A 27122-nucleotide genomic window follows, 5' to 3' on the forward strand; every position below is an offset into this window, starting at 1 on the left:
TGTAAAAACAGGTAAGTCTACAGCATTAACATACCAAGGTCACTTGCCTTTCTTTCACTTATAGGCAAACAGCACCTTTCTGCCTTTCTGGAGAGCAAACTTAGCTCTAACCTTTCATTCCTAAACAATCTTTGCTATGGCCTCCATTCTATATATCTCCCCATCAGATCCCTGGAGACACTGCTATAATAATAATACTCACTTTAAAATATATATATATATTCTTATATTTTTCAAATAATTCACAATGTGTATGCATTCCACATACAACTATACTTGATTTATATATACAAGTACATATAATTTCTAGACTAAAACATCATATTCATAATTTCTGGGTTAAAAATATTGATTAGCTAGAAGCCTCTGATTTACATTCCACTAAAATAAGTATGACCAGAATTCTCCTTAGAAGCAAGGATAATGAGATTACATCTCACATACATTGGACATGTTATCAGGAAGGAACAGTCCCTGGAGAAGGATGTCACGCTTGGTAAAGTAGAGGGTCAGCAAAAAAGAGGAAGACCCTCAAAGAGATAGATTGACTCAGTGGCTACAACAGTGGGCTTAAGTATAACAACGATTGTGAGGAGGGTGCAGGACCAGGCAATGTTTCACTCTGTTGTACGTAGGGGCACTATGAGTTGGAACCAAGTGGATGTCACCTAACAACAACAACAAGATAAATTCGAGGAAAAAAAAGAAAAATGAATATGAAATCTCTCTTTTACCCACTGCCATCAAGTCGATTCCGACTCATAGGGACCCTATAGAAATTTCTTTAACAGACTTTAAAGCATATTTAAATCCACATAAATTACAAGAATTGGGTTTAATAAGTACAGAAACAAAAGAAATAGGCCCCAAATGCACTCACTTGGTGTATAATAAAGGTGACATCACACAGTGGAAAAACAAAAGATTGCTAAATAGTGAGAAGAAATTACTGTAAAATATAAGACACTTATATACAACATCAAAACATACCATAAAACTATATCCGGAATAATTCAAGGTGTGCCTATAAAATATGGTCACAAAAAAATTAATAACAATATAGGCAGGGATGGGAGAAATATAAAACAAAACCAAAAATCAATATAATTTTTCCAAATAAGAATACAAATATTGGTCATATCAAGAATCACCAGAAATAGCTTGAAAGGTAGTAATCAAATTGATGTGTACCCTTATTTGTTATATGTATATTTAAATTCTTCAATTATGTTCAAATGAAAAGAAAATCCTTCCCTAATGATTTCCAGTTAAGACAGCAAAGTAGCAAATAATTTTAAATTGTATTTTTGAGCATTGACAAAAATGCATTGAAATGATTACTCTCAAACATTACTAGTCAGATGCATAGTCTGTTAGAAGATTTCTGTAGAAAATTTTATTCACAGAAATATTTATCAGGAGCTTTAAGATGATCAAAACATTTAACTAGCAATTCCACTTCTATCAATGTATCCTAAAGGAAGAACAAAGATATGTACAATGGGACATGAGTCAATCATAAAAATAATAGGGTACATTAATAAGATGGAATAATGGTTTTCAAGGTAAAGCAACTGGCATAAAATGCACCCCAATGCTAAGAGAAGCTCTCTATTGGTAACCCCACCCCCAGTGCTGTCAAGTCGATTCTCTACTGGTAGGAAATTAAAAGTAAATATTGCTTTTATTGTTTATATCCTTCTGTATTTTTCTTATTTTTTCTACATTCAGTATGTATTAATCTTATTATTGAAATGAAGAATGATTTAGTTGTGAAATAATATGCCACAATGAAAATGATATTCACCAAAAATTGTTAGTCTGCATAAATATACAAGCATTATGCTAACAAGAGAAAATCAGTGTTGAAACGTGCATATGGTATACGCTTTCAATTTTATTTTATAAATTACAATAACATAAGTATACGTAGAAATTTATTTAGAAGAAATATAACAAAACAAAATTCAAATAGGAATTAGTCATTGATTTAGGACATATTACTGAATAAATTTTACTTCTTCATATCTGTCTGTATCCTCTACTTATTTGTATTGAACATGTATGCTTTTCTAATTTGGAAAATACGTTCAGAAAATGCAGTCTGAATAGATTCACCATATTTCAAAATTGCTTGTTTTTGCATTGAACAGTGTCTTAGTCATCTAGTGCTGCTATAAAAGGAATACCAAAAGTGGATGAATTTAACAAAGAGAAATTTATTTTCTCACAGTCTAGTAGTTTACAAGTCCAAATTCAGGATGTCTGCTCCAAGGGAAGCTTTCTCTCTGTTGGCTCTGGAGGAAGGCAGTTGTACTTAATCTTACCATGGTAAAGGAGCTTCTCAGGCACAGGGACCCTGGGTCCAAAGGATGTGCTATGCTCCTGATGCTGCTTTCTTGGTGGTATGAGGTCCCCAACTCTCTTCTTGCTTCCTTTTCCTTTTATCTCTTGAGAGATAAAAGGTGGTGCAGGCCATACCCCAGGGAAACTCCCTTTACCTTGGATCAGGACTTGACCTGAGTAAGGGTGGTGTTACAATCCCACCCTAATCCTCTCACCATAAAATTACAGTCACAAAATGGAGGACAACCACACAATACTGGGAATCATGGCTTAACCAAGTTGACATATACTTTGGGGTGGACACAATACAATCCACGACAAATGGTAAGAGAGTTCTACTTACTATGCACACGAATCATCCTGTTAACTTGAAATGTCAGAGAAAATACACATGAGTTATTACTAGGAGAAATATCACTAGTATCATAGTCACCAGGATTTCATCTATAGCAGTAACCTCATTGGTTCATAATCTCCAATATGCCAACCAGCATTTGCGGTGTGTTGACGAGTTTGATAACCACAGCAGTGTGTATTAGGAAGAGAAGAGAATTTTGAATTAAGGGACTTTTTTGTGTGTGTGTGCTATTTTGTGGCTGAGTGACTTTGGGCAAGTCATTTAATCTTTCTGTGCCTAAGGCTCCAAACATAGTAAATGAAGATAATAAATCATTCATTCATTTCTGAGGATCAAAATAAGTAGCAATATAAAAATGAGGACTTAACTATAATTGTCACCTATAACTATTTTTGGAAGCCCTGGTGGCATAGTGGTTAAGTGCTACGGCTGCTAACCAAGACGTTGGCAGTTCGAATCTGCCAGGTGCTCCTTGGAATCTCTATGGGCCAGTTCTCCTTAGGTTTGCTATAAGTCAGAATCAACTCAACAGCACTGGGTTTGGTTTGCTTTTTATAACTACTGTTATTAATCTTAGTTTATATTCTACCCTATCTCTAAAGAGTTTCTAAGGTGGCTTTTATTCAAAGACTTACACAAAGAAAAAATTAAATCATAATAGAAGTAAATAAATAGAATAAAGTGAGCAAAAGAGAGAGAGACTAAAAATAGATCAACTATTTGGGTTAAGAGAGTTGCCAAGACTGGATGTAAATTTGGCTCCTAAAACCCATGGCAGTTCTCAAGAATAAAAAATAAAAGGAAGCCTACAGTTATTTAGGCAAAAGATAGAATATTTTACACACTGATTGTAAATATATATTCAAAGGGCTTATACATTTGAGTGTCAGATCATTCTGGTTGTTAGAAATGAAAACACACCTCTTAGCTTAACAAAAAAGGGAGCATGTTAAATGACAAGTGATGCCACACAGACTAAATGATGCTGATCTTCAAAAAGCAAATGCACCGCACCAGGAGCTCAAACACCTTCAGGGCCTTCTAGTCTCTCATTCCTAGGCTCTCTGCCTTATTGTTCTCTGCAGGTCAGCTTCTGCTTCCCCACTACCATAGCCAAAAACCAAACAAATATACACACAAACAAATGGCTCTGAAATTAAACACTATGTTCTAGCCCCCCAGAAATTGCCCTTTCTATTTTTCAGTTACTGTTTCTGAAAAAGAATTTTGATAGGCATAGTTTGTTCAATCAACCCAGACTAAAGAACGGGCCAAATGTTAAAAAACTACAAGTCATCTGGGAGACTTCCTCAAAAATAATTTGAACACTTTACAGTAAATAAGTAGCCGATTTTTCATGAACATTTCTTATAATGCTGTTAGCTAAAATTATAGAACACAATATCACAATATAAATCATTTTGGACAATTTAATAAGAATTAAATATATAGGATTCAATACACAGCCATGGTGGACTAATAATGGATGGATGCATTAATATGAATAAATTGATTCTCTTCTTCTGTAGCTTACCATACTATTGTTTTCCTCAACAAAAGTTTTGAGGACTACTGGACCAGCCTAGAAAATCACGAGTCAAAGACCACTTTGTGAACCTAAGTAAACATTAGTTCTTTGCCTTTGCACAGCAAATCATTTTTATACTGTTTCATTCTTGGGTCTGCAAAAGACAAATGATAGACCTTATTAACTCTTTGTAAATCAGCCCTAAATCATTACTACCACTCTGGCAAATTACCTGGAATGACATTGTACTACATTGATGACTGAATTGGATGCATGCTTTTGGAAACTTATAAGAGGGTGTTGACAGTCCATTTCAAAATTGTTAAGTATAACCAGTATTATAGTTTTTCAAGTTTCTTCATGATGTTGTTTCTCAAGATGCCCTTGACATGGGTTTGGGGAAAACCTCCATATTTTTAAACATATACCTGATGCATACATTTAATATTCTCCAAGTAAATCCAATGATTAGTCAGCTTTACAGCCAATGTTCTCTAGCACACATTGTAGTAGACATTATTTCATCTTTTTTATTTTTTCTTTAAGAGTAAAACTAGTCATCCTGTCTCAAACTTCACTATGGGGCAATGGATCATACAGTTCAGAGATGGTAGATTTCCAGTAATTCCGTAAGGGTAAGTTAGTTACAAAAAGTACCCCCAAGAAAGAAAAGGCATTATCTCATAGAATTACTGAATACAAACCAATTCATTTTCGGAGAATCTCTGCCATAGAAAATATTTTTAGTTTAAATACTAAAGTTTTTAGGAAGCCAATCTGTCTTAAAGGCATTGATTTTGAAGAGAAATTAGCCAAAGTGATCACTGAGAGTTCATGATGATAAACAAATAATGACCATACAGTAGTAGATGTACCCTTTGATTGGAGTCATTATGTTTTCACAAGTACTTAGTGATTAGAAAAGAACAGACTCCTAAGCTGCAATTTTATGGAAGATACTTCCCTGATCACTTGCTGCATGGCATGAATCACGTCCTTGTTCCTTAGGCTATAGATCAATGGGTTCAGCGTTGGGCTCAAAAAAGCAAAAAAGACTGCAATTATTTTGGACTCTTCTACAGACTTCTCAGATGGAGGCCTTAAGTACATGCAGAAGAGGGTTCCATAAAATATGGAGATTGTTGCCAGGTGGGAACCACAAGTAGAGAAGTCTTTGTGCCTGCCTTCAGCAGAATGCATTCTCAAGATGGCCACAAAAATGAAAAGGTAGGACAGAAGAATGATGAAGAGAGAGCTGGAGAGAGTAAACCCAGCAACAATAAACATTGCCATCTTTTTGACATAGGTGTCAGAGCAAGCCCGCAGTATAAGAGGAGGATCTGCACAATAAAAATGATTGATTTCAAGGAAGCCACAAAAAGATAAGTGAAAAGTCAAAACTGCCTGAGAGAGTCCATTAAGGAAGCCATAAGTATAAGGGACTGTGACTAGAGATATACAAACGTTCTTGGACATTCTGGTAGTGTAATGGAGAGGACTACAAATGGCAACATAGCGATCCAATGCCATTGAAGCAAGGATGTAAAACTCGATGATCACCAGGGTAATGAAGAGAAGACACTGTGTGAAACATCCAGCATAGGAGATGGTCTTTTGGTCTGAGAGGAAGTTGTATAGCATATTGGGAGTAATGCTGGAAGAATAGCAAATGTCTACAAAAGAGAGGTGGCCAAGGAAGAAATACATGGGAGTTTGGAGACGCGAATTGGTCCTAATCAGAAAAATCATGCACAGATTCCCCACCAGTGTGACTAGGTAGATCACCAGAAATACCCCAAATAGGATCTTTTCCAACACTGGGTTTTCTGTGAGTCCCAACAGAATGAATGTGGTCACTGTAGTGCAGTTTGGGGAGGACATTTTCTCATGTTTACAACAGAGAAGCATCCTAGAATATAAAGGTTTCCATCTGGTTCTGATTCTGCACTTATTCCATTTATTTTATCATTCACTTATTTATTCTTTCATCCATGGGGCAATCATACTTATATTATGCTTATCATTTTCAACAAATACATAAGAATGTCTACATAAACAACTTGCAGAAACTATTTGACACCAACTAACGACAAATAATCTGTGTTATCTGTTCTTTGCCTCTCTTTCTCCCTCTACCTCAAATTCTCTTTCTCTGTCTCTCTGTCTCTCTCTGTCTCTGTCTCTCTCTCACACACACACAACCAATTGCAAGTGTATTTATACTCACACATTTATATCTGTGTTCAAGGGAAGACTCTGTATTTGGCACTTTTTCCAACTTCATTAGTTAAAAAAAAAAATGCAGAAGGGAACGAAAGTCCAATACAAAGCAGCAGATCACATCAATCATCCAATGAAATGTATCAACAAAGGAAGGAAGCTGAGTCTCTCTGGTCCCTCCAGTTCTGACGCACTACTGTTTCAGATACAAGATAGAAGATTAATGTTCATTGCAACATTGTCCCTTAAAATCCATGGTCATCTGGTAAATTTCTTTTATAAATCATTGAATTGGTTAAATTTATCTCTCTACATATACCTAAGAAGGCATAGACTTAAGAATTCTCTTCTCTGTTTTATAAATTAAGCCACCCATTTATCTTTTACACTGCAAAGCTTGATTTCTTATCTTCTGGAATTTTAGTGAACAAATATTCAACCCTTGTAAACCACTTATTGTGGCAGAAGAAACAGGTGTTGAACAAATAGATAATAACTTATAACGTACGTCATGTAGAAGTAAGAACAGTGATGCAGAAATGAACGTTGGAAAAAATATAATAAGGCATGCTTTCATAGAGCCATTCTGAGAAGAACTTCTAAGAAGATGGAATATTAACAGTAAATAAACCATGTAAGAATCTGGCGAAAAGTGTGGATTTTTTTAGTTCTTATTTATTGTGCCACTAACACATTCATGAAAATGTTTGTTTAGGGAAGCACAAGCCAAAACCAAACCAAAACTTTTACTGTCCAGTCGATTCCGACTTACAGCGACCCTATAGGAAGGGCAGCACAAGTAATGTTTAAATGTGATCTTGGTTTTCCAGATCTGGCCAACCTCTTTTCATTCTTTGTGAAAATAAGGTATGTCTGTAATAACTACTCTTAAAGAATTGCACCCAAGGCCTTGTTCATTTGGTTCTCACATATACATCAGAACAGTTTGAATATAATAATTGATTTTAATATGAAATATAATATCACTAATAATTGAACAGAAAAGTCTAGTGAAATGAAGAAAATAATATTTTTCCAAGTAGACGGAATACTAATCGCCATGCAAAAGAACAAGATGCTTTTTTTAGTGTAAAAATGTAGAAATGACCTAACTGTAAAGGCTAATTTATCATATTCCGTCAGAACAAGTTGGGAAGATTTATACAGCATTTCTAAGGTATATTCCCTAAGGCATTTTAAACATATTTCTAAACAAGCAATTAAAATACTCTTTGTTCCTCAAGGGCATAACCTTCATTTGATGATTTCTCGGTTTAGATACTCATTGGAGGCCCAAAATCCCTATCTAAACATGTGTGTACCATGCTTGGTAAATGAGTGAGTGAGACATTGAGCACAGAGAGTATAATTAACCACCACTTTAAATGAGATGGAGCTTGGTTGCTAACCAAAATGTGGGCAGTTCAATCCAGCACTCACTCCTTGGAAACCCTATGAGACAGATCTACTCTGTCCTATATGGTCACTAAGAGTCGGAATCCACTCAAGGGCAATGGATTTGTCTGTTGTTTGTTTGTTTGTTGTGGTTTTAATTTCAATAAGATATAAGAAGGAAACTATAAGTGGTAAGTTTTGTATTTTTAGCATAGTAAAGATGAAGGAATTCCCATCCCAAATTTTCAGTTTTCTCTGAAAACCCTGACATGAAGTCATCTAAAGAGAGTGAGGGATAGGGCTGTGAAGTCAGTGAGAGATTTGAGGTGAAGAAAAGTTTGAAATGGTCAGTGTGGAGAGCAGGAGAGTGGCACATCTGTCAGAAGGAAGTAGAGGTAGTGGTCAGTGCTGAGGGTAATTCTCAGGATGCACATTATGGATTTATACTGGAAACAATAGTTAATTTCATCAACATGCTAAGAATCAAAGCCAAGATTGAGAACTAGCATCATTCATTAAATGTATGATTTCCAAAATTGAGAATTTTCAAGGAGAGTTGAAAGGAAAGACTATTTGAATATTGTTTGGCCCTCTGTTGGAGAATAAAGAAAGCTAGATATGCTTTCACTAGTCTGTATATTCCAGTATATAGATAGTCCAGGTTAATACAAATAAGAGAATCATAATGTAGTCTGATTAAGACAGCAGAAAACACAAAACCCACTGCTCTCAAGTCGATTTTGACTCCTAGTGACCCTACAGGACAGGGTAGAACTGCCTCATAGTGTTTCCAAGGCTATAAATCTTTAGGGAAACAGGCTGCCACGTCTTTCTCCCCCATAGCAGCTGATGAGTTCCGACAGTGTAGCTTTTGGTTAGCAGCCTAGTGCTTTAACCACTGCGCCACCAGGGCTCCTTCGAGACAGGAAAGGTGTCCTTAATTTTGAAAGACCTCCAAATGATGGGATACACTGAGTAATCAGTCAAAGGAATAAAGCTGTATATCAGTTTCAAAATGTAGATTGTCACCAACTCATGACATTTAAGCACTAGCATATCAGCATATCGTTTTTCTCAAATTGAGGTGGAAAGATCTTTCTTCGTTTCAATCTATTTTATTCTGATTTCTTGCACAAATAAAAACAATAAAAATTTAAAATATCAAATATCACTGCTTAAGTATTTCTAAGGAATGAAAGAGGATTGTAGAGTTGGTATCCTTTATTGTCTGACTCCTTAATGTGGAAATCCCTAGTTTTGTGCAAAAATAAATACTTAAAGATTTGACTGTAAGCAGGTTGGTTACCTTCAGTTTGAAGAAGCTTTGTCCTGAAATATTTATTTATTAATGTATTTCTTGATATAAATTAATATACAACAATCCTAATAAATCACCAGACTTACAAATTGTCTTTTCCAAAAGAACAAGGACTGGCTCAGTAGTAATTGAATGGGTGGCAAGAAAATAATTCCTTAGCTCTTTCAGATCTGGAGTGACAGGGTGTCCATACTTTTCAGTATGAGAACACATTATCAGAAACCTACATGTAAGGTGACCTTTCTTTATGTTGCCACATATAAGATCAGAGGGCACAGGCTTTACCTGGTATATAATACTAACTCAAAGAAGAGTTTTATGCATTCTATCTTATTTTGGATTGACACAGTGGCTACATAACAACTATTGCGAGAATAGTACAGGACCGAGCAGTTCTTCATTCTGTTGTACGTAGGGCTGCTATGAGTTGGAACTGACTCGATGACACCTAATAACAACAACATCTTATTTTTGGTAAGAAGTTGTCAGAAAGTTATGATAAAATTATACATGAAGGTGTTGAATTCCTTCATTAATGTCAATTTGCTTTGTTGTCATAATCAATTGATGTATACCAGCCAGAGGGACATCTAATGACTTTAGTTATACAAGTGTCTCAGTGGTCAGAGTATTGTATGTACCCTACTGGCCCAGTAGATTTTTCACTTGTGTTTTGTGATTATTCAATTGGTCTTTTTTTAAGTTTAAAGTTGAAACAATTCCAACATTGTACTTGAAGTCCTATCCTGTGTAGTAAAGTTATACACATTATTCAGGAAAAAAAAAAGTGTTATTCACAGATAACACAATAGTTTACATCGAATTTCATTTGAAAATATACACAAAAAAAGAAATTAAGATTGTATTTGGGAAGGTCACATAATTACAAGTTCAATACACAAAAATTATTATACAACTACATAAAAGGAACATTACCCAATTGGAAAATAAACTTAAAAGTATAATTTACATAACATCAAAAACATAAACTACTTACAAATCAATATAATATAAAAATGTGCAAAAGCTAGATACTAAAGCCATGAAACCTGGTAGAGAAATATTAAAAAACTTATAAATAATAGAGACACATGTCTCACTTATGGATTGAGATAGTATTGTTAAGATATCCAAAAGGAAAAAAAAAAAAAACCCATTGCCATCAAGTTGATTCCAACTCATAGTGACCCTATAAGACAGAGAAGAACTGCCCCATAGGGTTTCCAAGGAGCAGCTGTTGGATTCAAACTCTGGACCTTTCAGTTAGCAGCCGAACACTTAGCCACTGAGCCACCAGGGCTCTGTTAAGATGTCAGTTCTTCCTAAATTGGTTTATAGTTTCAATGCCATTGCATTAAAATTTTCAGTAATATTTTTTCATTGTTATACAAATTGGCAATCTTGTTCTAAGATAGACAGATCGACACACATATGGACAGACAGACAAAAACCAGGACTTCCTTCTGAGTCGCCTCTGGGAAATTAAGGTGGTAGTAATATGACATGGATTAACTAAAAAGAACATGCCAATTTATGTTCTATCCTATCTCTAAAGGGTTTCTGAGGTAGGTTTCATCCAAAGACTTGCACAATGAAAAAATTAAATAATAAATAGAAGCAAACAGAATTTTAAAAAAGACAGAGACTACAAAAACCAAAACCAAACCAAACCCAGTGCCGTCAAGTCAATTCTGACTCATAGTGACCCTAAAGGTCAACTATTTGGGTTCAAGAGTTGCCAAGATGGGATGTAAATGTGGCTCCTGAAAGCCATGGTGGTTTTCAGGAGCAGAAAAGAAAAGGAAACATTCAGTTATTTAGGTAATACATTTAGGTAAAAAAACAGTGTTTTTTGTACAGATTCTAAACACTTTTTTTAAATGAGATTTAAATTTTGGTGGCAAAGCAATCTGGTTGGTAGAAATGGAAGCACAACTCTTTGATTAAGAAAAAGGGAAACTCAATGTACAATAAGGGAACTCCCACAGACTAACTGATGCTGGTCCTCAAAAAGGAAGTGCCACCAGGAGCTCTATGAGCATCAGGACCCTCTGCCAGGCATTTCTAGCCTTTTGTGTTTCATTGTTGTCTCTCTGCAGAGCAGCTTCTTTTGCTATCCCACTACCACAGCCAAAACACAAACCAATATACAAATTGACAAATGGCATTGAAATCTAAGTATTATATTCTATTCATCCAGAAATTACCCTGTCTATTTTTGAATTGCTATTTCTGAAAGAGGATTTTCATAGGCACAGTCTTGGGCAATCAACTGAGATTAAAAATGGAGCCTAATTTTCCAAAAACTGCAGGTCACCTGAGAGATTTTCTGGAAAATAATTTAAATGTGTCACAGTAAAAATACAGTGGTTGGTTACTAGGAACATTTTTTATAGTCATGACAGTTAAAATCAGACTACAAAATATTAAAATACAATGTATTTAAGATAATAAGGGTTATATTTAAAAATGGTTCAGGATGTACTTATTTATTTGATGAATAATGTATACAATAATATGTGTGTGATATATATTTCTTTATATAGACTTCCTTATTATCACTTTCCTAGGGAGAAGTTTTCAAACTACCAGACCACCCTTATCTAGAAAACCATGCTTTATGAACCAAAATAAATGTTATGTCTTCACACCCAGAGAGATACATACAAACCAATGAGATTTTATAACTTCTCCATGCATTCTTGGTTCTGCAGAAGCTGGTTAGTAGGCTCTATTGACTCTCTGTACATTAGCCCGCAGTCAGACCTACTGCCTTGAAAAAACACCAGGAATGCCCTTATGCTGTACTGATGATGAACGGGTCTATGTTCCTGGAAACGTACAAAATGTTGACAGGTAAAATTGAGGATGATAATCAGTACTATGGTGCTTCTTAAGTTTATCCATAACATAGTTTCTCAAGACATCTATGACATGGGTTTGGCAAAAACCTACAGAAAGTTTAAACCTCTGAATGACACATACATTTAAAATTTTTCAAAAGTGATCACAGTGATTAGTTAGGATCCAGAGTCAAGATTCTATAGTACACATTGCAATAGAAATTACTTCACAATCTTTTATTAAAGGAGTGTAAAACTAGTCACCCTATTCAGAACCTCACTATAGCTTTGTGGACCATATTATTCACAGAAGATAAATTTCTAGTGTTCTCATCAGGATCAGTTAGTAATGAAATTTGTCCCCAGGTAAGTAACCATGTTGATTTTTATATGGAATTTTTAGATCCCAACCAATTCATTTCCAGAAGAACTTTGCCAAAGAAAATATCCTTAGTTTAAATATTAAAATTTCTATTAAGCCACTTTGTCCTGAAGGTGTTAATTTTGAGAAGAAACTAGGTAAAGTGATCACTGGGAGTTCATGATGATAAATTATGATCATAGATTAGTAGGTATATGTTTTGATAGGAGTCATTGTGTTATCCAAGGAATTTAATGACTGTAAGTGAACAGACTCTTAAACTGCAATTTTATGAAAGAGATTTCCCCTGATCACTTGCTGCATGGCATGAATCACAACCTTGTTCCTTAGGCTATAGATCCATGGGTTCAGCATTGGGCTCAAAAAAGTATAAAAGACTGCAATTATTTTGGACTCCTCTATGGACTTCTCAGACGGGGGCCTTAAGTACATGCAAAAGAGGGTTCCATAAAATATTGTGACCGTTGCCAGGTGGGAACCACAAGCAGAGAAGGCTTTGTGCCTGTCTTCAGCAGAATGCATTCTCAAGATGGCCACAAAAATGAAAAGGTAGGACAGAAGAATGATGAAGAGAGAGCTGGAGAGAGTAAACCCAGCAACAATAAACATTGCCATCTTTTTGACATAGGTGTCACAGCAAGCCAGCAGTATAAGAGGAGGGTCGGCACAATAAAAATGATTGATTTCAAGGGAGCCACAGAAAGATAAGTGAAAAGTCAAAACTGCCTGAGAGAGTCCATTAAGGAAGCCATAAGTATAAGGGACTGTGACTAGACAGATACAAACGTTCTTGGACATCCTGGTACTGTAATGGAGAGGACTGCAAACAGCAACATAGCGATCCAATGCCATTGAAGCAAGGATGTAAAGCTCAGTGATCACCAGGGTAATGAAGAGAAGACACTGTGTGAAGCATCCAGCATAGGAGATGGTCTTTTGGTCTGAGAGGAAGTTGTACAGCATATTGGGAGTAATACTGGAAGAATAGCAAATGTCTACAAAAGAGAGGTGGCCAAGGAAGAAATACATGGGAGTTTGGAGATGCGAATTGGTCCTGATCAGAAAAATCATGCACAGATTCCCCACCAGTGTGACTAGGTAGATCACCAGAAATACCCCAAACAGGATCTTCTGCAACACTGGGTTGTCTGTGAGTCCCATCAGAATGAATTTGGTCACTGTAGTGCAGTTTGGGGAGGACATTTTCTCATCCTTTACAGCATAAAGGCATCCTGGAATATAAAGGTTTCCATCTGATTCTGATTCTGCACTTATTCCATTTATTTTATCATTCACTTATTTATTCTTTCATCCATGGGGCAATCATACTTATATTATGCTTATCATTTTCAACAAATACATAAGAATGTCTACATAAACAATTTTCAGAAACTACCTGGCAGTGACTAACAACAAATAATCTGTGGCATCTTTGCCTCTCTTCCTCCCTGTACCTCAAATTCTCTGTCTCTCTATCTCTTTCTGTCTCTGTCTCTCTCTCACACATGCACACAAATACTTGCATGTGTATGTATACTCACACATTTATATCTGTGTTCTAGGGAAGACTCTGCATTTGGTACTTTTTCCAACTTCATTAGTTAAAACTAAAATGCAGAAGGGAATGAAAGTCCAATACAAAGCAGCAGATCATATCAATCATCCAATGAAATGCATCAACAAAGGAAGGAAGCTGAGTCTCTCCAGTCCCTCCAGCTCTGATACACTACTCTTTCAGATACAAGACAGAAGATAAATGTCCAGTATAACATTTTGACTTAAAACCCGTGGTCATCTGGTAAAATTTCATTCAGAGAACACTGAATTAGTAAAATTTTTCTCTCTACATATAGCTAAGAAGGCATAGACTTACAAATTCTCTGTTTTGTAAATTCAGCCACCCATTTATCTTTTACACAGCAAAGCTTGATTTCTTATCTTCTGGAATTTTAGTGAAGAAATTTTCTATCCTTCTAAGGCACGTATTGTGGTAGAAGATGCAGATATCCAACAAATAGACAATAACTTATAATGCATGTCATGTAGAAATAAGAATAATAATGCAGAAATGAACTTCGGCAAAAATATAGTAAGGCATGCTTTCAGATAGTCATTCTGAGAAGAATTTCTGAGAAGGTGGTATATTGCCAGTAAGTAAACCATGTAAGAATCTGGGGAAAAGTGTGGATTTTTTTGGTTCTTATTTATTGTGCCACTAACTCATTCATGAAAATGTTTGTTTAGAGAAGTACAAGTAATGTTTAAAAGTGGTCTTGGTTTTCCAGATCTAGCCAACCTCTTTTCATTATTTGTGAAAATAAGGTATGTCTGTAATAATTACTCTTAAAGAATTGCACCCAAAGCCTTGATCATTTGGTTCTCACATATACATCAGAACAGTTTGAATATAATAATTGATTTTGATATGAAATATAATATTAATATGTGAATAGAAAAGTCAAGTAAAATGAAGAAAATAATATTTTTCCACATGGATAGAATACTAAACTCCATGCAAAACAACAAGATGCATTTTTTTTTTTTTAGTGTAGAAATGACCTACTTGTAAAGGCTAATTTATCATATTCCGTCAGAACAAGTTGAGAAGATTTATACAGCATTTCTAAGGCATATTCCCTAAGGCATTTTAAACATATTTCTAAACAAGCAATTAAAATACTCTTTGTTCCTCAAGGGGCATAACCTTCATTTGATGATTTCTCGGTTTAGATACTCATTGGAGGCCAAAATCCCTATCTAAACATGTGTGTACCATGCTTGGTAAATGAGTGAGTGAGACCTTGAGCACAGAGAGTATAATTAACCACCACTTTAAATGAGATGAAGCTTGGTTGCTAACCAAAATGTGGGTGGTTCTAATCCAGCACCCACTCCTTGGAAACCCTATGAGGCAGTTCTACTCTGTCCTATATGGTCACTATGAGTCGGAATCCACTCAAGGGCAATGGATTTGTTTGTTGTTTGTTTGTTTGTTGTGGTTTTGATTTCAATAACATATAAGAAGGAAACTATAAGTAGATAAGTTTTGTATTTTTAGGATAGTAAAGATGAAAGAATTCCCATCCCAAATTTTCAGTCTTCTCTGAAAACCCTGACATGAAGTCATCTAAAGAGAGTGAGGGATAGGGCTGTGAAGTCAGTGAGAGATTTGAGGTGAAGAAAAGTTTGAAATGGTCAGTGTGGAGAGCAGGAGAGTGGCACATCTGTCGGAAGGAAGTAGAGGTAGTGGTGAGTGCTGAGGGTAATTCTGAGGATGGACGTTATGGATTTATCCTGGGAACAATAGTTAATTTCATCAACATGCTAAGAATCAAAGCCAAGATTGAGAACTAGCATCATTCATTAAATGTATGATTTCCAAAATTGAGAATTTTCAAGGAGAATTGAAAGGAAAGAATATTTGAATATTGTTCGTCCCTCTATTTGTTGGAGAATAAAGAAAGCTAAATATGCTTCCACTGGTCTGTATGTTCCAGTATATAGATAGTTCCTGATTAATACAAATAAGAGAATCAAAATGTAGTCTGATTAAAAAAAAAAAAAAAAAAAACAGCAGAAAACACAAAACGCACTGCTCTCGAGTCAACTTCAACTCCTAGTGACCCTATAGGACAGGGTAGAACTGCCTCATAGTGTTTCCAAGGCTATAAATCTTTAGGGAAGCAGGCTGCCACATCTTTCTCCCCCAGAGCAGCTGATGAGTTCCGACAGTGTAGCTTTTGGTTAGCAGCCTAGTGCTTTAACCACTGCGCCACCAGGGCTCCTTCGAGACAGGAAAGGTGTCCTTAATTTTGAAAGACCTCCAAATGATGGGATACACTGAGTAATCAGTCAAAGGGATAAAGCTGTATATCAGTATCAAAATGTAGATTGTCACCAAGTCATGACATTTAAACATTAGCATATCGTTTTTCTCAAATTGAGGTGGAAAAATCTTTCTTCGTTTCAATCTTTCTATTTTATTCTGATTTCTTGCACAAATAAAAACAATAAAAATTTAAGATATCAAATATCACTGCTTAAATATTTCTAAGGAATGAAAGTTCCGTGTAGGATTATAGAGTTGGTATCCTTCACTGCCTGACTCCTTAATGCGGAAATCCCTAGTCTTGTGTAAAAATAAATACTTAAAGATTTGACTGTAAGCAGGATGGTTACCTTCAGCTTGAAGAAGCTATGTCCTGAAACATTTATTTATTAATGTATTTCTTGACATACATTAATATACAGCAATCCTAATAAATCATCAGACTTACAAATTGTCCTTTCCAAAAGAACAAGGACTGGCTCAGTAGTAATTGAATGGAAGGCAAAAAAAAAAATAATTCCTTAGCTCTTTCAGATCTGGTGTGACAGGGTGTCCATACTTTTCAGTATGAGAACACATTATCAGACATCTACATGTAAGAAGGTGATCTTCATTTATGTTGCCATGTATAAGATTAGAGGGCACAGGCTTCACCTGGCATATAATACTAACTTAAAGAAGAGTTTTATGCATTCTGTATTATTTTGGATTGATGCAGTGGCTACATAACAGCTATTGTAAGAATGGTGCAGAACCGAGTAGTGTTTCATTCTGTTGTATGTAGGGCATCTATGAGTCGGAACCAACTCAATGACACCTAACAACAACAACATCTTATCTCTGGTAAGTAGTTGTCAGAAATTTATGGTAACATTGTATTTGAAGATGTTGAATTCCTTCAACAATGTCAATTTGCTTTGTTGTCATAATCAGTTGATGTATACCAGCTAGAAGGGTATCTGATGACTTTAGCTATACTAGGGTCACAATGGTCAGAGTACTGGTTATATCCTTACTGGCCCTATAGATTTTTTGCTTGCGCTTTATGATTATTCAATTGCTCTTTTCTTTTTTAATTTAAAGTTGTAACAATTCCAACATTGTAGTAGAAGTCCTATCCTGTATAGTAAAGTTATACCGATTATTAAGGAAAAAAATGAAAGTGTTATTCACAGATGACATGATAGTTTACACAGAATATCATTTGAAAATATGTACAAAAAAAGAAATTAAGATTATATTTGGGAAGGTCACACAATTACAAGTTCAACACACAAAAATTATTTATATAACTACATAAAAGCAATATCATAAGATTGGAAAATAAATTTAAAAGTATAATTTACAATAACATCAAAAACATAATCTACTTACAAATCAATACGGTATAAAAATGTGCAAAAGCTGGATACTGAAGTCACAAAACCCAGTAGAGACATATTAAAGAACATATAAATAATAGAGATACATGCCAACTCATAGTGACCCTATAAGACAGAGTAGAACTGTCCTATAGGGTTTTCAAGGAGGAGGTGGTGGATTCAGATTGTGGACATTTGGGTTAGCAGCCGAATGCTTAACCACTGAGCCACCAGGGTTCTGTCAAGATGTCAATTCTTCCTAAATTGGTTTATAGTTTCAATGCCATTGCATTAAAATTTTCAGTAGTATTTTTTCATTGTTTTACAAATTGTCGATCTTGCTCTAAGATATATATACAGACAGACAGACAAAAACCACGACTTCCTTCCCAGTCACCTCTGGGAAATTAAGGTCGTATTAATATAACATGAATTAATGAAAGAGAACATGCCAGTTTATGCTCTATCCTATCTCTAAAGAGTTTTTGAGGCAGATTTCATCCAAAGACTTGCATGATGAAAAGTTAAATAATACATGGAAGCAAACAAACAGAATTTTTAAAAAGAGAGAGACTACAAATCGGTCAACTATTTGGGTTCAAGAGTTTCCAAAACCAGATGTAAATGTGGCTCCTAAAAGCCATGGTGGTTCTCAGGAGCAGAAAAGAAAAGGAAGCATTCAGTTATTTAGGTAATACGTTTAGGTAAAAAACAGAGTGTTTTTTTTTAACAGGTTCTAAACACTTTTTTCAAATGGGATTTAAATTTGATGGCAAAACAATCTGGTTGGTAGAAATGGAAATATAACTCTTTGGCTAAGAAAAAGGGAAACTCAATGTACGATAAGGGAACTCCCACAGACTGACTGATGCTGGTCCTCAAAAAGGAAGTGCCACCAGGAGCTCTGTGAGCATCAGGACCCTCTGTCAGGCATTTCTAGTCTTTCTGCTTTGTTGTTGTCTCTCTGCAGATCAGCTTCTTTTGCTGTGTTACAACCATGGCCAAAACACAAACAAATATACAAATCTACAAATGGCTCTGAAATTTAAATATTATATTCTATTAACCCAGAAATTACGCTATTTTTCAATCGCTATTTCTGAAAGAGGATTTTCACAGGTACAGCCTTGGTCAATCAACTGAGATTAAAAATGGAGCCTAATTTTTTTTACAAAAACTGCGGGTCACCTGAGAGACTTTTCTGAGAAACAGTTTAAACATGTGACAGTAAAAATACAGTAGTTTGTTACTATGAACATTTTTTTTTATAGTTGTGACAGTTAAAATCAGACTAAAAAATAGTGAAATAGAATATATTTAAGATAATAAGGGTTACATATGTAAATGGTTCATGATGCACTTATTTAGTTGACTAATAATGTATGGAATAATATGGATGTATTGCATATTTCTTCACATAAACTTTCTTATTACCGCTTTTCTCAATAGAAGTTTTGAGAATTATGGGACCTGCCTTATCTAGAAAACTATGCTTTATGAACCAAATAAACATTGAATCTTCACATCCAGAGAGATACATACACACCTATTAGATTTTATAACTTCTCCAAGCATTCTTTGTTCTGTAGAAGCCACTTGGTAGACCCTATCGACACTTTGTAAGTTAGCCCGAAGTCAGACCTACTACACTAAAAAAAAATACCACGAATGCCATTATACTACATTGATGATTGAATTGTATCTATACTCTTGGAAACTTACAAGAAGTTGAAGTCGAGGATAATAATCAGTATTATGGTGTTTCTCAAGTTTTTCTATAAGGTAGTTTCTCAAGACATCTATGACATGAGTTTGGGGAAAACCCACAGAAAGTTTAAACCTCTGAATGACACATGTATTTAAAATTTTTCAAAAGTGATCACAGTGATTAGTTAGGATCCAGAGTCAAGATTCTATAGTACACATTGCAATAGAAATTATTTCATAATCTTTTATTAAAGAAGTACAAAACTAGTCACCCTATCCTGAACATCACTATGGCTCTGTGAACTGTATTATTCAGAGAAGATAAATTTCTAGTGTTCTCATCAAGGTCAGTTAGTAATGAAATTTGTCCCCAGGTAAGTAACCATGTTGATTTTTATACAGAATTTTTGGATCCCAACCAACTCGATTCCAGAAGATATCTGCCAAAGAAAATATCCTTAGACTAAATATTAAAATTTCTATTAAGCCACTCTGTCCTGAAGGTGTTAATTTTGAGAAGGAACTAGGTAAAGTGAGCACTGACAGTTCATGATGATAAATTATGATCACTGAATAGTAGGTATATCTTTTGATAGGAGTCATTGTGTTATCCAAGGAATATAATGACTGTAAGTGAACAGACTCTTAAACTGCAATTTTACGAAAGAGATTTCCCCTGATCGCTTGCTGCATGGCATGAATCACATCCTTGTTCCTTAGGCTGTAGATCAATGGGTTCAGCATTGGGCTCAAAAAAGTATAAAAGACTGCAATTATTTTGGACTCCTCTATGGACTTCTCAGACGGGGGCCTTAAGTACATGCAAAAGAGGGTTCCATAAAATATTGTGACCGTTGCCAGGTGGGAACCACAAGCAGAGAAGGCTTTGTGCCTGCCTTCAGCAGGATGCATCCTCAGGATGGCTGCAAAAATGAAAAGGTAGGACAGGAGAATGAGGAAGAGAGAGCTGAAGAGAGTAAAGCCAGCAACTATAAACATTGCCATCTTTTTGGCATAGATGTCAGAGCAAGCCAGCAGTACAAGAGGAGGGTCTGCACAATAAAAATGATTGATTTCAAGGGAGCCACAGAAAGATAAGTGAAAAGTCAAAACTGCCTGAGAGAGTCCATTAAGGAAGCCATAAGTATAAGGGACTGTGACTAGAGATATACAAACGTTCTTGGACATCCTGGTACTGTAATGGAGAGGACTGCAAACAGCAACATAGCGATCCAATGCCATTGAAGCAAGGATGTAAAGCTCAGTGATCACCAGGGTAATGAAGAGAAGACACTGTGTGAAGCATCCAGCATAGGAGATGGTCTTTTGGTCTGAGAGGATGTTGTACAGCATATTGGGAGTAATATTGGAGGAATAGCAAACATCTACAAAAGAGAGGTGGCCAAGGAAGAAATACATGGGAGTCTGGAGACGGGAATTGGTCCTGATCAGAAAGATCATGCACAGGTTCCCTACCAGTGTGACTAGGTAGATCACCAGAAACACCCCAAACAGGATCTTCTGCAACACTGGGTTGTCTGTGAGTCCCACAAGAATGAATTCGGTCACTGTAGTACAGTTTGGGGAGAACATTTTCTTATCTTTTGCAACTGAAAGTGTAAGGAATGAGAGGGTTTCCATCTGATCCTAATTCTGCACTTATTCCAACCACATTATCATTCACTCATTGATCCATTCTTTCATGGTCAACTTCTCTTCATTTTTCAACAATCATAGCAGAATATCTACATGAACTATTTTCACCCTGTGTCTGTGTGTTATCTATCTCACTGCCTCTTTCGACATGTACCTCAAATATTCTCTCTCTCTCATATACACACCGAATATTTGTGTGCATACACATATATACCTGTCTTCATGAGGAACTCTGCATTTGGTATTTCCTTTCAAACATTATGAGGAAAAGAAAATTGCCAAAGGGGGATAAAAATCAGATATGAAAAGCAGTTGATCATTTGCATCATTGAAATGAACAAATGAAGGAAGTTGTATCTCTCTTGAATTCCTCCAGGTCTGATATCCTAGTATTTTCTGTACAAAATAGAAGGTAAATATTCAGTATAGCATTTTCAATTGAAACCCATAGATCTCCAGCCACATTTCATTTAAGGACATTGAATTGGTGATATTTATCTCTTGATACAGGATTAAGAAAGTACAAAATCAAGAATTGTCCTCTCTTCATTGTAAATTCAGCCCTTTATACTGCAAAGCTTGATTTTTTTTTTCTTTTTGTTTTAGGTTCTGAAGTAACAGCAGTACACAAATTAACAAATCCCCCACCTTAGTGCAGCATACATTACAGTAGAGGAGGCAGATATTAAACAAACAGACAAATATATGTATAACCTAATAGCAGGTAGAAGCAAGCAGTGTGAAGAAAAATGAAGGTGGGTAAAAGTGCAATGAGGAATGACATAAGGTAGCTATTCAGAAAATGTGAAATTTGAACAATAAGCTGTTCAAGAATCTGAGAAGATTATTCATTATCTTGGTTCCCATTTTTTTGTGCACTAACTCGCTCGTGGAAATGTTCAAGGAAGCACAGATAATGTTCAAATGTGTTCCTAGCATCCATATCTATCCATTCTCACCCTTTCTATGCTCTTCGTAAAAAATAAGATGTGGCTGTAATAATTACTCTTCAAGAATTGCGCTCTCAGGTCATTGTTTATTTACATGCATCAGAACAACTCTGCATAAAATAACTAAAAGTAACTTTTATTAATACATGAATAGAAAATAAATAATTATTTATAATAATAATGAAAATAATATTTCTCTTCCACATCGGTGGAACACTGATCACCATGCATAAGAAGAAGATTTATTTTTAGTGGATGAATGTAGAAAATAACCTACCTGCAAAGGTGACTTACTACATTTTGTCAGGAAAAAAGGGAAGATTTATAATACATCTCTTCAGTGTTGTCCCTAAAGCATTTATTTTTTAATAATTCAAAATAACCAATTAAAATACCCTCTGTTCCTCAAGGGCATGACCATAATTTGATATTTTGAAGAGCTAGATTCTCCTTAGAGGCCAAAATCTCTACCTAACATTTGTGTACCTTGCTTGGTACCAGAATATGTGAGATTCTTCTTTTTTTTTTTTTTAATTGTGCTTTAAGTGAAAGTTTACAAATCAAGGCAGTCTCTCAAAGCAAAACTTATACACACCTTGTTATGTTCTCCTAGCTGCTGTACCCCTAATGAGACAACACACTCATCCTCTTCACCCTGTATTCCCTGTGTCTATTCACCCAGCTCCTGTCCCCCTCTACGTTCTCATCTTCCCTCCAGACAAGAGCTGCCAACATAGCGTCATGAATCTACTTGTGCCAAGAAGCTCAATCTAATACATGAGATTCTTAATGCAGATAAATTAGCCACCACTTTCAACAAGACAGAAGAAGGAAAATATGGGTAGAGAAGTTTTATATTTTTAGTATAGAAGAGTTGAGGGAATTCCCATCAGAAGACTTCAGTTTTCTGTTTTATTTCCTGTAAACACCAAGGTGAGCTCATCTAATGAGACTGAGCAGTAAAAAAATAGGGCTGGCGAGAGATTTGAGGAGATAAGAGACTTAAAATAGTGTGGGGAACAGAAGGACTTTTTTTGAGGATGAACATTATAAATTTAGGAGCCCTGGTGGCACAGTGATTAAGCTTTTGGCTGCTAACCAAAAGGTTGGCAGTTTGAATTCACCAGTCGCTCCTTGGAAACCCTATGGGGCAGTTCTGCTTTGTCATACAGAGTTGGCTATGCGTCAATATCCACTCTACGGCAATGGGTTTATTATAGATTTATACTAGAACCAATTTGCCCTACTGAGTTACCATCATCAACATGCCAGGGCAAAGCCAGATCTGAGAACCAAGATTATTCATGAAATTGATGATTTAGGAGGAAGACTGAAAGTAGAATTAAAAAAAAAAAAAAAACTTCTGAATATTGTTGGTGTTACATGTATTACAGAATTAAAAAACTAGAGATGCTTTCCACTGGTCTGTCTCTTCCATTACACTGATCTTTCAGGTCAATAAAATTAAATGAAATAAAGTGTAGCCTAACCAAACACTCATACGTAACTACCACATACATTCTAACTGGCTTCTGCATTCTAGTTTATTAAAAGATATTAGAATAAATGGGTAGTCTGAACCTTAGTCAGGTAAAAAGTAGAGAATTGAACAATGCTAACAGTTGGACTCATGACCATTTCATTGTGTGGAAGGTAATCTAATACTAATTGTTTCAACAGAATATTGACTAGCATTGCAATCAATGTGCTGATAATACTGGACATATTTATATTTTTCTATCAGCAGAATTCTATACACATAATTGGCAGTGTTGCAAATAAGTTTGAAAAGGGGAACTCTTAAATTATATCATATGTGATAGCGTCTAATCTATCATCTAATCGATCTATTAATAAAGTTAATACTAGTGATAACATTTTTGTTAAGGTCACAACAGTGTAAAGATTTGCAGTCTATCTATGAGTTTGTAAATGGGAAGAGAAGTGGGCAGACAAGGAACTGAATTTTCCTATGTAAATGTACAATGAACTGAAGTAGCTACTGGAGAGTAAGATCTCTTCTTGTAATGTCTGACTACATCGTCAACACACAACATATACACATGCGCACACGCAGATGCACATATACACATACACACGCACACAATGGACATTCGAGCCATGTCAGGCAATAACAGTCTTTCCTAAAAAAGAAGCAGCTTTTTCTACAATGCAATCGTTCTGGAGAGAGAGAGAGAGAGACCTGGTGGCATCAAGTCCTAATCTCAGACCTAAGTTGGTTTGAATTCAATTTTCTCCTTCTGATGAAAAATCCTTGAATATGTTGAAATCACATTTATTTTGTTTATAATGAAAGATATTAGATAATAAAATATCATGTTTGCTAACCTGTTTAGTTTCCAAAAAGAGAGAACAGTTGCTTTCAAAATAAAACATTATCTGACAGATCACACAATCATCTGAGAACTTTTTTCCATTTCTAAGATTAGCTTTTTGAAATTGTCCTTGTTGAACACTTCCAGCTCCAGCTACTGCAGCAGCAATTTCTCTTTCATCACACTTTGCCTTTGGTTGGTATTATTCTTTCTTGATTTTAGAACATGTATTGATCAACTACTGTAAAGTCATATGAATATAAAGTTCTTTCCAAGGAACTCTCATTCTATGTGGGGAAACCTTACACTGTATTGAGGTAATTTGTTTCTGTGACTAAGAGCTTGTTTGGGGTTGTAATATCTACAGAGTCACAGTAGTGGGAGTGTGTAACTGCCTGTTTTAGGAAGAGTGGGAGAAGGTCTGGGGAATCTTAGAGGAGATAGCACGTGTATTGTGTTTCGAAGGATGAGGGCTTCGCAAGAAAAAGAATGATGAGAAGGACCAAAATCACTGGATAAGCAATAAAGAAGGGTGAGAAAATTATGTTTTTAATATGCAATGTCTGAAAAATAGAATGAAGGAAGACAATATTATAAAATTTAGGTTCATCCAAAACCATAGGCTGTAACTGAAAGCAAAATTATTCCTTAAAGCATTAAAGTGGCTATTTTTCTATTTGGACTACAATCAGTTTTCACTGACAAAGGTACATACAAGAATCACAATTAGTTTATTTTATCCAACACCAATCAGATCAAAACAGTTTAGGTTCACATGTCAGTGGTCACCATCTGTAAATAAAATCAAGTCATTTGGGGGAGATAGCTCTGCCATGAAAACACCAGTCCTATCAACTCAAGGCCCAATCAAATTGCAGATAGTAAAATATATACACATGTTTATGAAGACATTTGGGAAATGATATTCATCTTGCTCTAGTGCTTCAAGCTTACACAGGTTAACATGCACATGTCAGACAACGTGAAACTTTATCTCCGGAAATTATGAAAAATACTTTTTCTAAACCCCAGAACACTCCATTCTATATGCCTTTGATTTTCTTTCTCTATTTTCCTCTTAGATTTAGGCAATAGTTTGTTCACATTATTCCCTAAGCAGTCTAGATTACTTTCCCAGGTTAGAAGCACTTGACTTCAGCAACCCATCAGGATTTAGTTTTGAAATTTGTCTCTGGTTCACTAGGGACAAAAGGCAGCCTCACAGCCAAGTCACAGTACTCTTGTTACATTCTGACTCAGCTTGCTCCTTATCACCTCCCCTCTAACAGGTATACCACCATCCAATCAAGATGCCATGCTATCAGACAGGGAAGAAGATTGAAATCAGTCCTTTGTTCACTCAGTCTCTCTCTCTCTCTCTCCCATCTATTTCTATACTGGGATTTATAACTATGAACGGGGAAATGATATATGATATTTGGTTATTTTCTGAAGTTTAGGTACTCTGGAATGAGTGAAATTTGTAAGAGTGACCATATTCCCCAGCATATCTGGGACATGTGGCCCAACTCCTTTACCAGAATAAAGCTTCATGACAGAATAAAGGTTTGAGCCAGCGTCGATGGAGGTGGGTTTGATTATCTCTAAGTTCCATTTTTAAATCTAAAATCCCATAGTTTTATGATTCTAAAAACACACGTAAAAAGCGTTTGTTTTAAACACTTTACCTAAGGAAGATTTGACCTCTTTGTTTCTCAGACTATAGATGAGAGGATTTAACATGGGGATGATAAGTGTGTAAAACACAGACACCAATTTGTCTTGGTCCATTGAGTAGCTGGAGCTGGGGTGCAGATACATGAAGAGGATTGTCCCAAAGAAGATGGTGACTGCTACCAAATGGGAAGCACAGGTGGAGAAGGCTTTGTGTATTCCCTCAGCAGACTGGATCCTTAAGATGGCAGCCAGGATGTAGAGATAAGAAATGAGGATAGTCAGGAGGCAACTCAGTTCATTAAAACTGGCAAAAGCAAAAATGACAACCTCGTTGATGTGTGTGTCAGAACAAGAGAGTTTAAGGAGTGGCAGAATGTCACAGAAAAAGTGGTTGATGGCATTTGAGCCACAGAAAGACAGCTGGAAGGTGAAGCCAGTATGAATGGAAGCATTTATAAAGCCTGCAAGATACGTAAATAACACCAATAGGATGTTGAGATGCGGGGACATGGTGACTGTGTAAAGTAGAGGCTCGCAAATGGCCACATAACGGTCATAGGCCATCACAGCCAACAGGAAGCCCTCAATGCCAGCAAAGGAACCAAAAAAGAAGAATTGAGTGGCACATCCATTAAATGAAATGACTGGATTCTCCACCCAGAAGTTCACCAGCATATTAGGGGCAATGACAGAAGAGTAGCAGAAATCAACAAGGGACAAGTTACTGAGGAAGAAATACATTGGAGTGTGGAAACGAGAGTCAGTTTTGATTAACAGGATCATGCCGAGATTTCCAAGAACAGTGGTCACATAGATAAGTAGGAACACCACAAAAAGAAGACATTGTAGCTCTGGATGATCCCTGAATCCCAGGAGAACAAATTCAGTCACGGTTGTATGGTTGGTCATACTTTTTTCTCAGATTGGAGGGTTCTTTTGCTGGGATAAGAAAGAAATCAAGAAAACAAATAGTGCAAAAATACCAGGAAAATCAAGTAGTTCATTTCCTGCCTTAAACAAGGATACTTTTAAGATCACATCTATGATGTTCTGAGGACATGAGTATTAAACATATTTGTTTTCTTATTGAAGAGGAAAAGAGTCCCTAAGTACACTCCATAGTCGTAGTTTACTGTGTTTAAATAGGATTATATGCATACATACCTGTGTGGGGGGGGGGGTTCTAACACCTGTGTTCCTGCTGCCTTTCTCTCCT

General features: G+C 35.8%; 4 protein-coding genes across 4 annotated transcripts; all 4 read right to left on the reverse strand.

The window, feature by feature from the left end:
- Positions 1-5141: 5141 nt before the first annotated feature.
- LOC126080546 (olfactory receptor 5M10-like) lies at positions 5142-6113 on the reverse strand. The gene has a single exon (XM_049891744.1). It carries the CDS (start codon positions 6111-6113, stop codon positions 5142-5144), a length of 972 nt encoding a protein of 323 aa, XP_049747701.1.
- Positions 6114-12645: 6532 nt separating this feature from the next.
- LOC126079380 (olfactory receptor 5M1) lies at positions 12646-13593 on the reverse strand. Its single transcript, XM_049890361.1, has one exon. It carries the CDS (start codon positions 13591-13593, stop codon positions 12646-12648), a length of 948 nt encoding a protein of 315 aa, XP_049746318.1.
- Positions 13594-19932: 6339 nt separating this feature from the next.
- LOC126079348 (olfactory receptor 5M10-like) lies at positions 19933-20880 on the reverse strand. Its single transcript, XM_049890295.1, has one exon. The coding sequence runs from the start codon at positions 20878-20880 to the stop codon at positions 19933-19935; it is 948 nt and encodes a 315-aa protein (XP_049746252.1).
- A 4996-nt stretch (positions 20881-25876) lies between these two features.
- On the reverse strand, positions 25877-26815 carry LOC126080547 (olfactory receptor 1020-like). Its single transcript, XM_049891745.1, has one exon. The coding sequence runs from the start codon at positions 26813-26815 to the stop codon at positions 25877-25879; it is 939 nt and encodes a 312-aa protein (XP_049747702.1).
- Positions 26816-27122: the final 307 nt, after the last annotated feature.

This window comes from Elephas maximus, chromosome 7, assembly GCF_024166365.1.
Source record: "Elephas maximus indicus isolate mEleMax1 chromosome 7, mEleMax1 primary haplotype, whole genome shotgun sequence".
Classification (NCBI taxonomy): Eukaryota; Metazoa; Chordata; class Mammalia; order Proboscidea; family Elephantidae; genus Elephas; species Elephas maximus.

Excerpts from the sequence above, each read along its gene's own strand:
- LOC126080546 (XM_049891744.1), bottom strand. The coding sequence starts at position 6,113 with ATGTCCTCCCCAAACTGCACTACAGTGACCACATTCATTCTGTTGGGA.
- LOC126079380 (XM_049890361.1), bottom strand. The coding sequence starts at position 13,593 with ATGTCCTCCCCAAACTGCACTACAGTGACCAAATTCATTCTGATGGGA.
- LOC126079348 (XM_049890295.1), bottom strand. The coding sequence starts at position 20,880 with ATGTTCTCCCCAAACTGTACTACAGTGACCGAATTCATTCTTGTGGGA.
- LOC126080547 (XM_049891745.1), bottom strand. The coding sequence starts at position 26,815 with ATGACCAACCATACAACCGTGACTGAATTTGTTCTCCTGGGATTCAGG.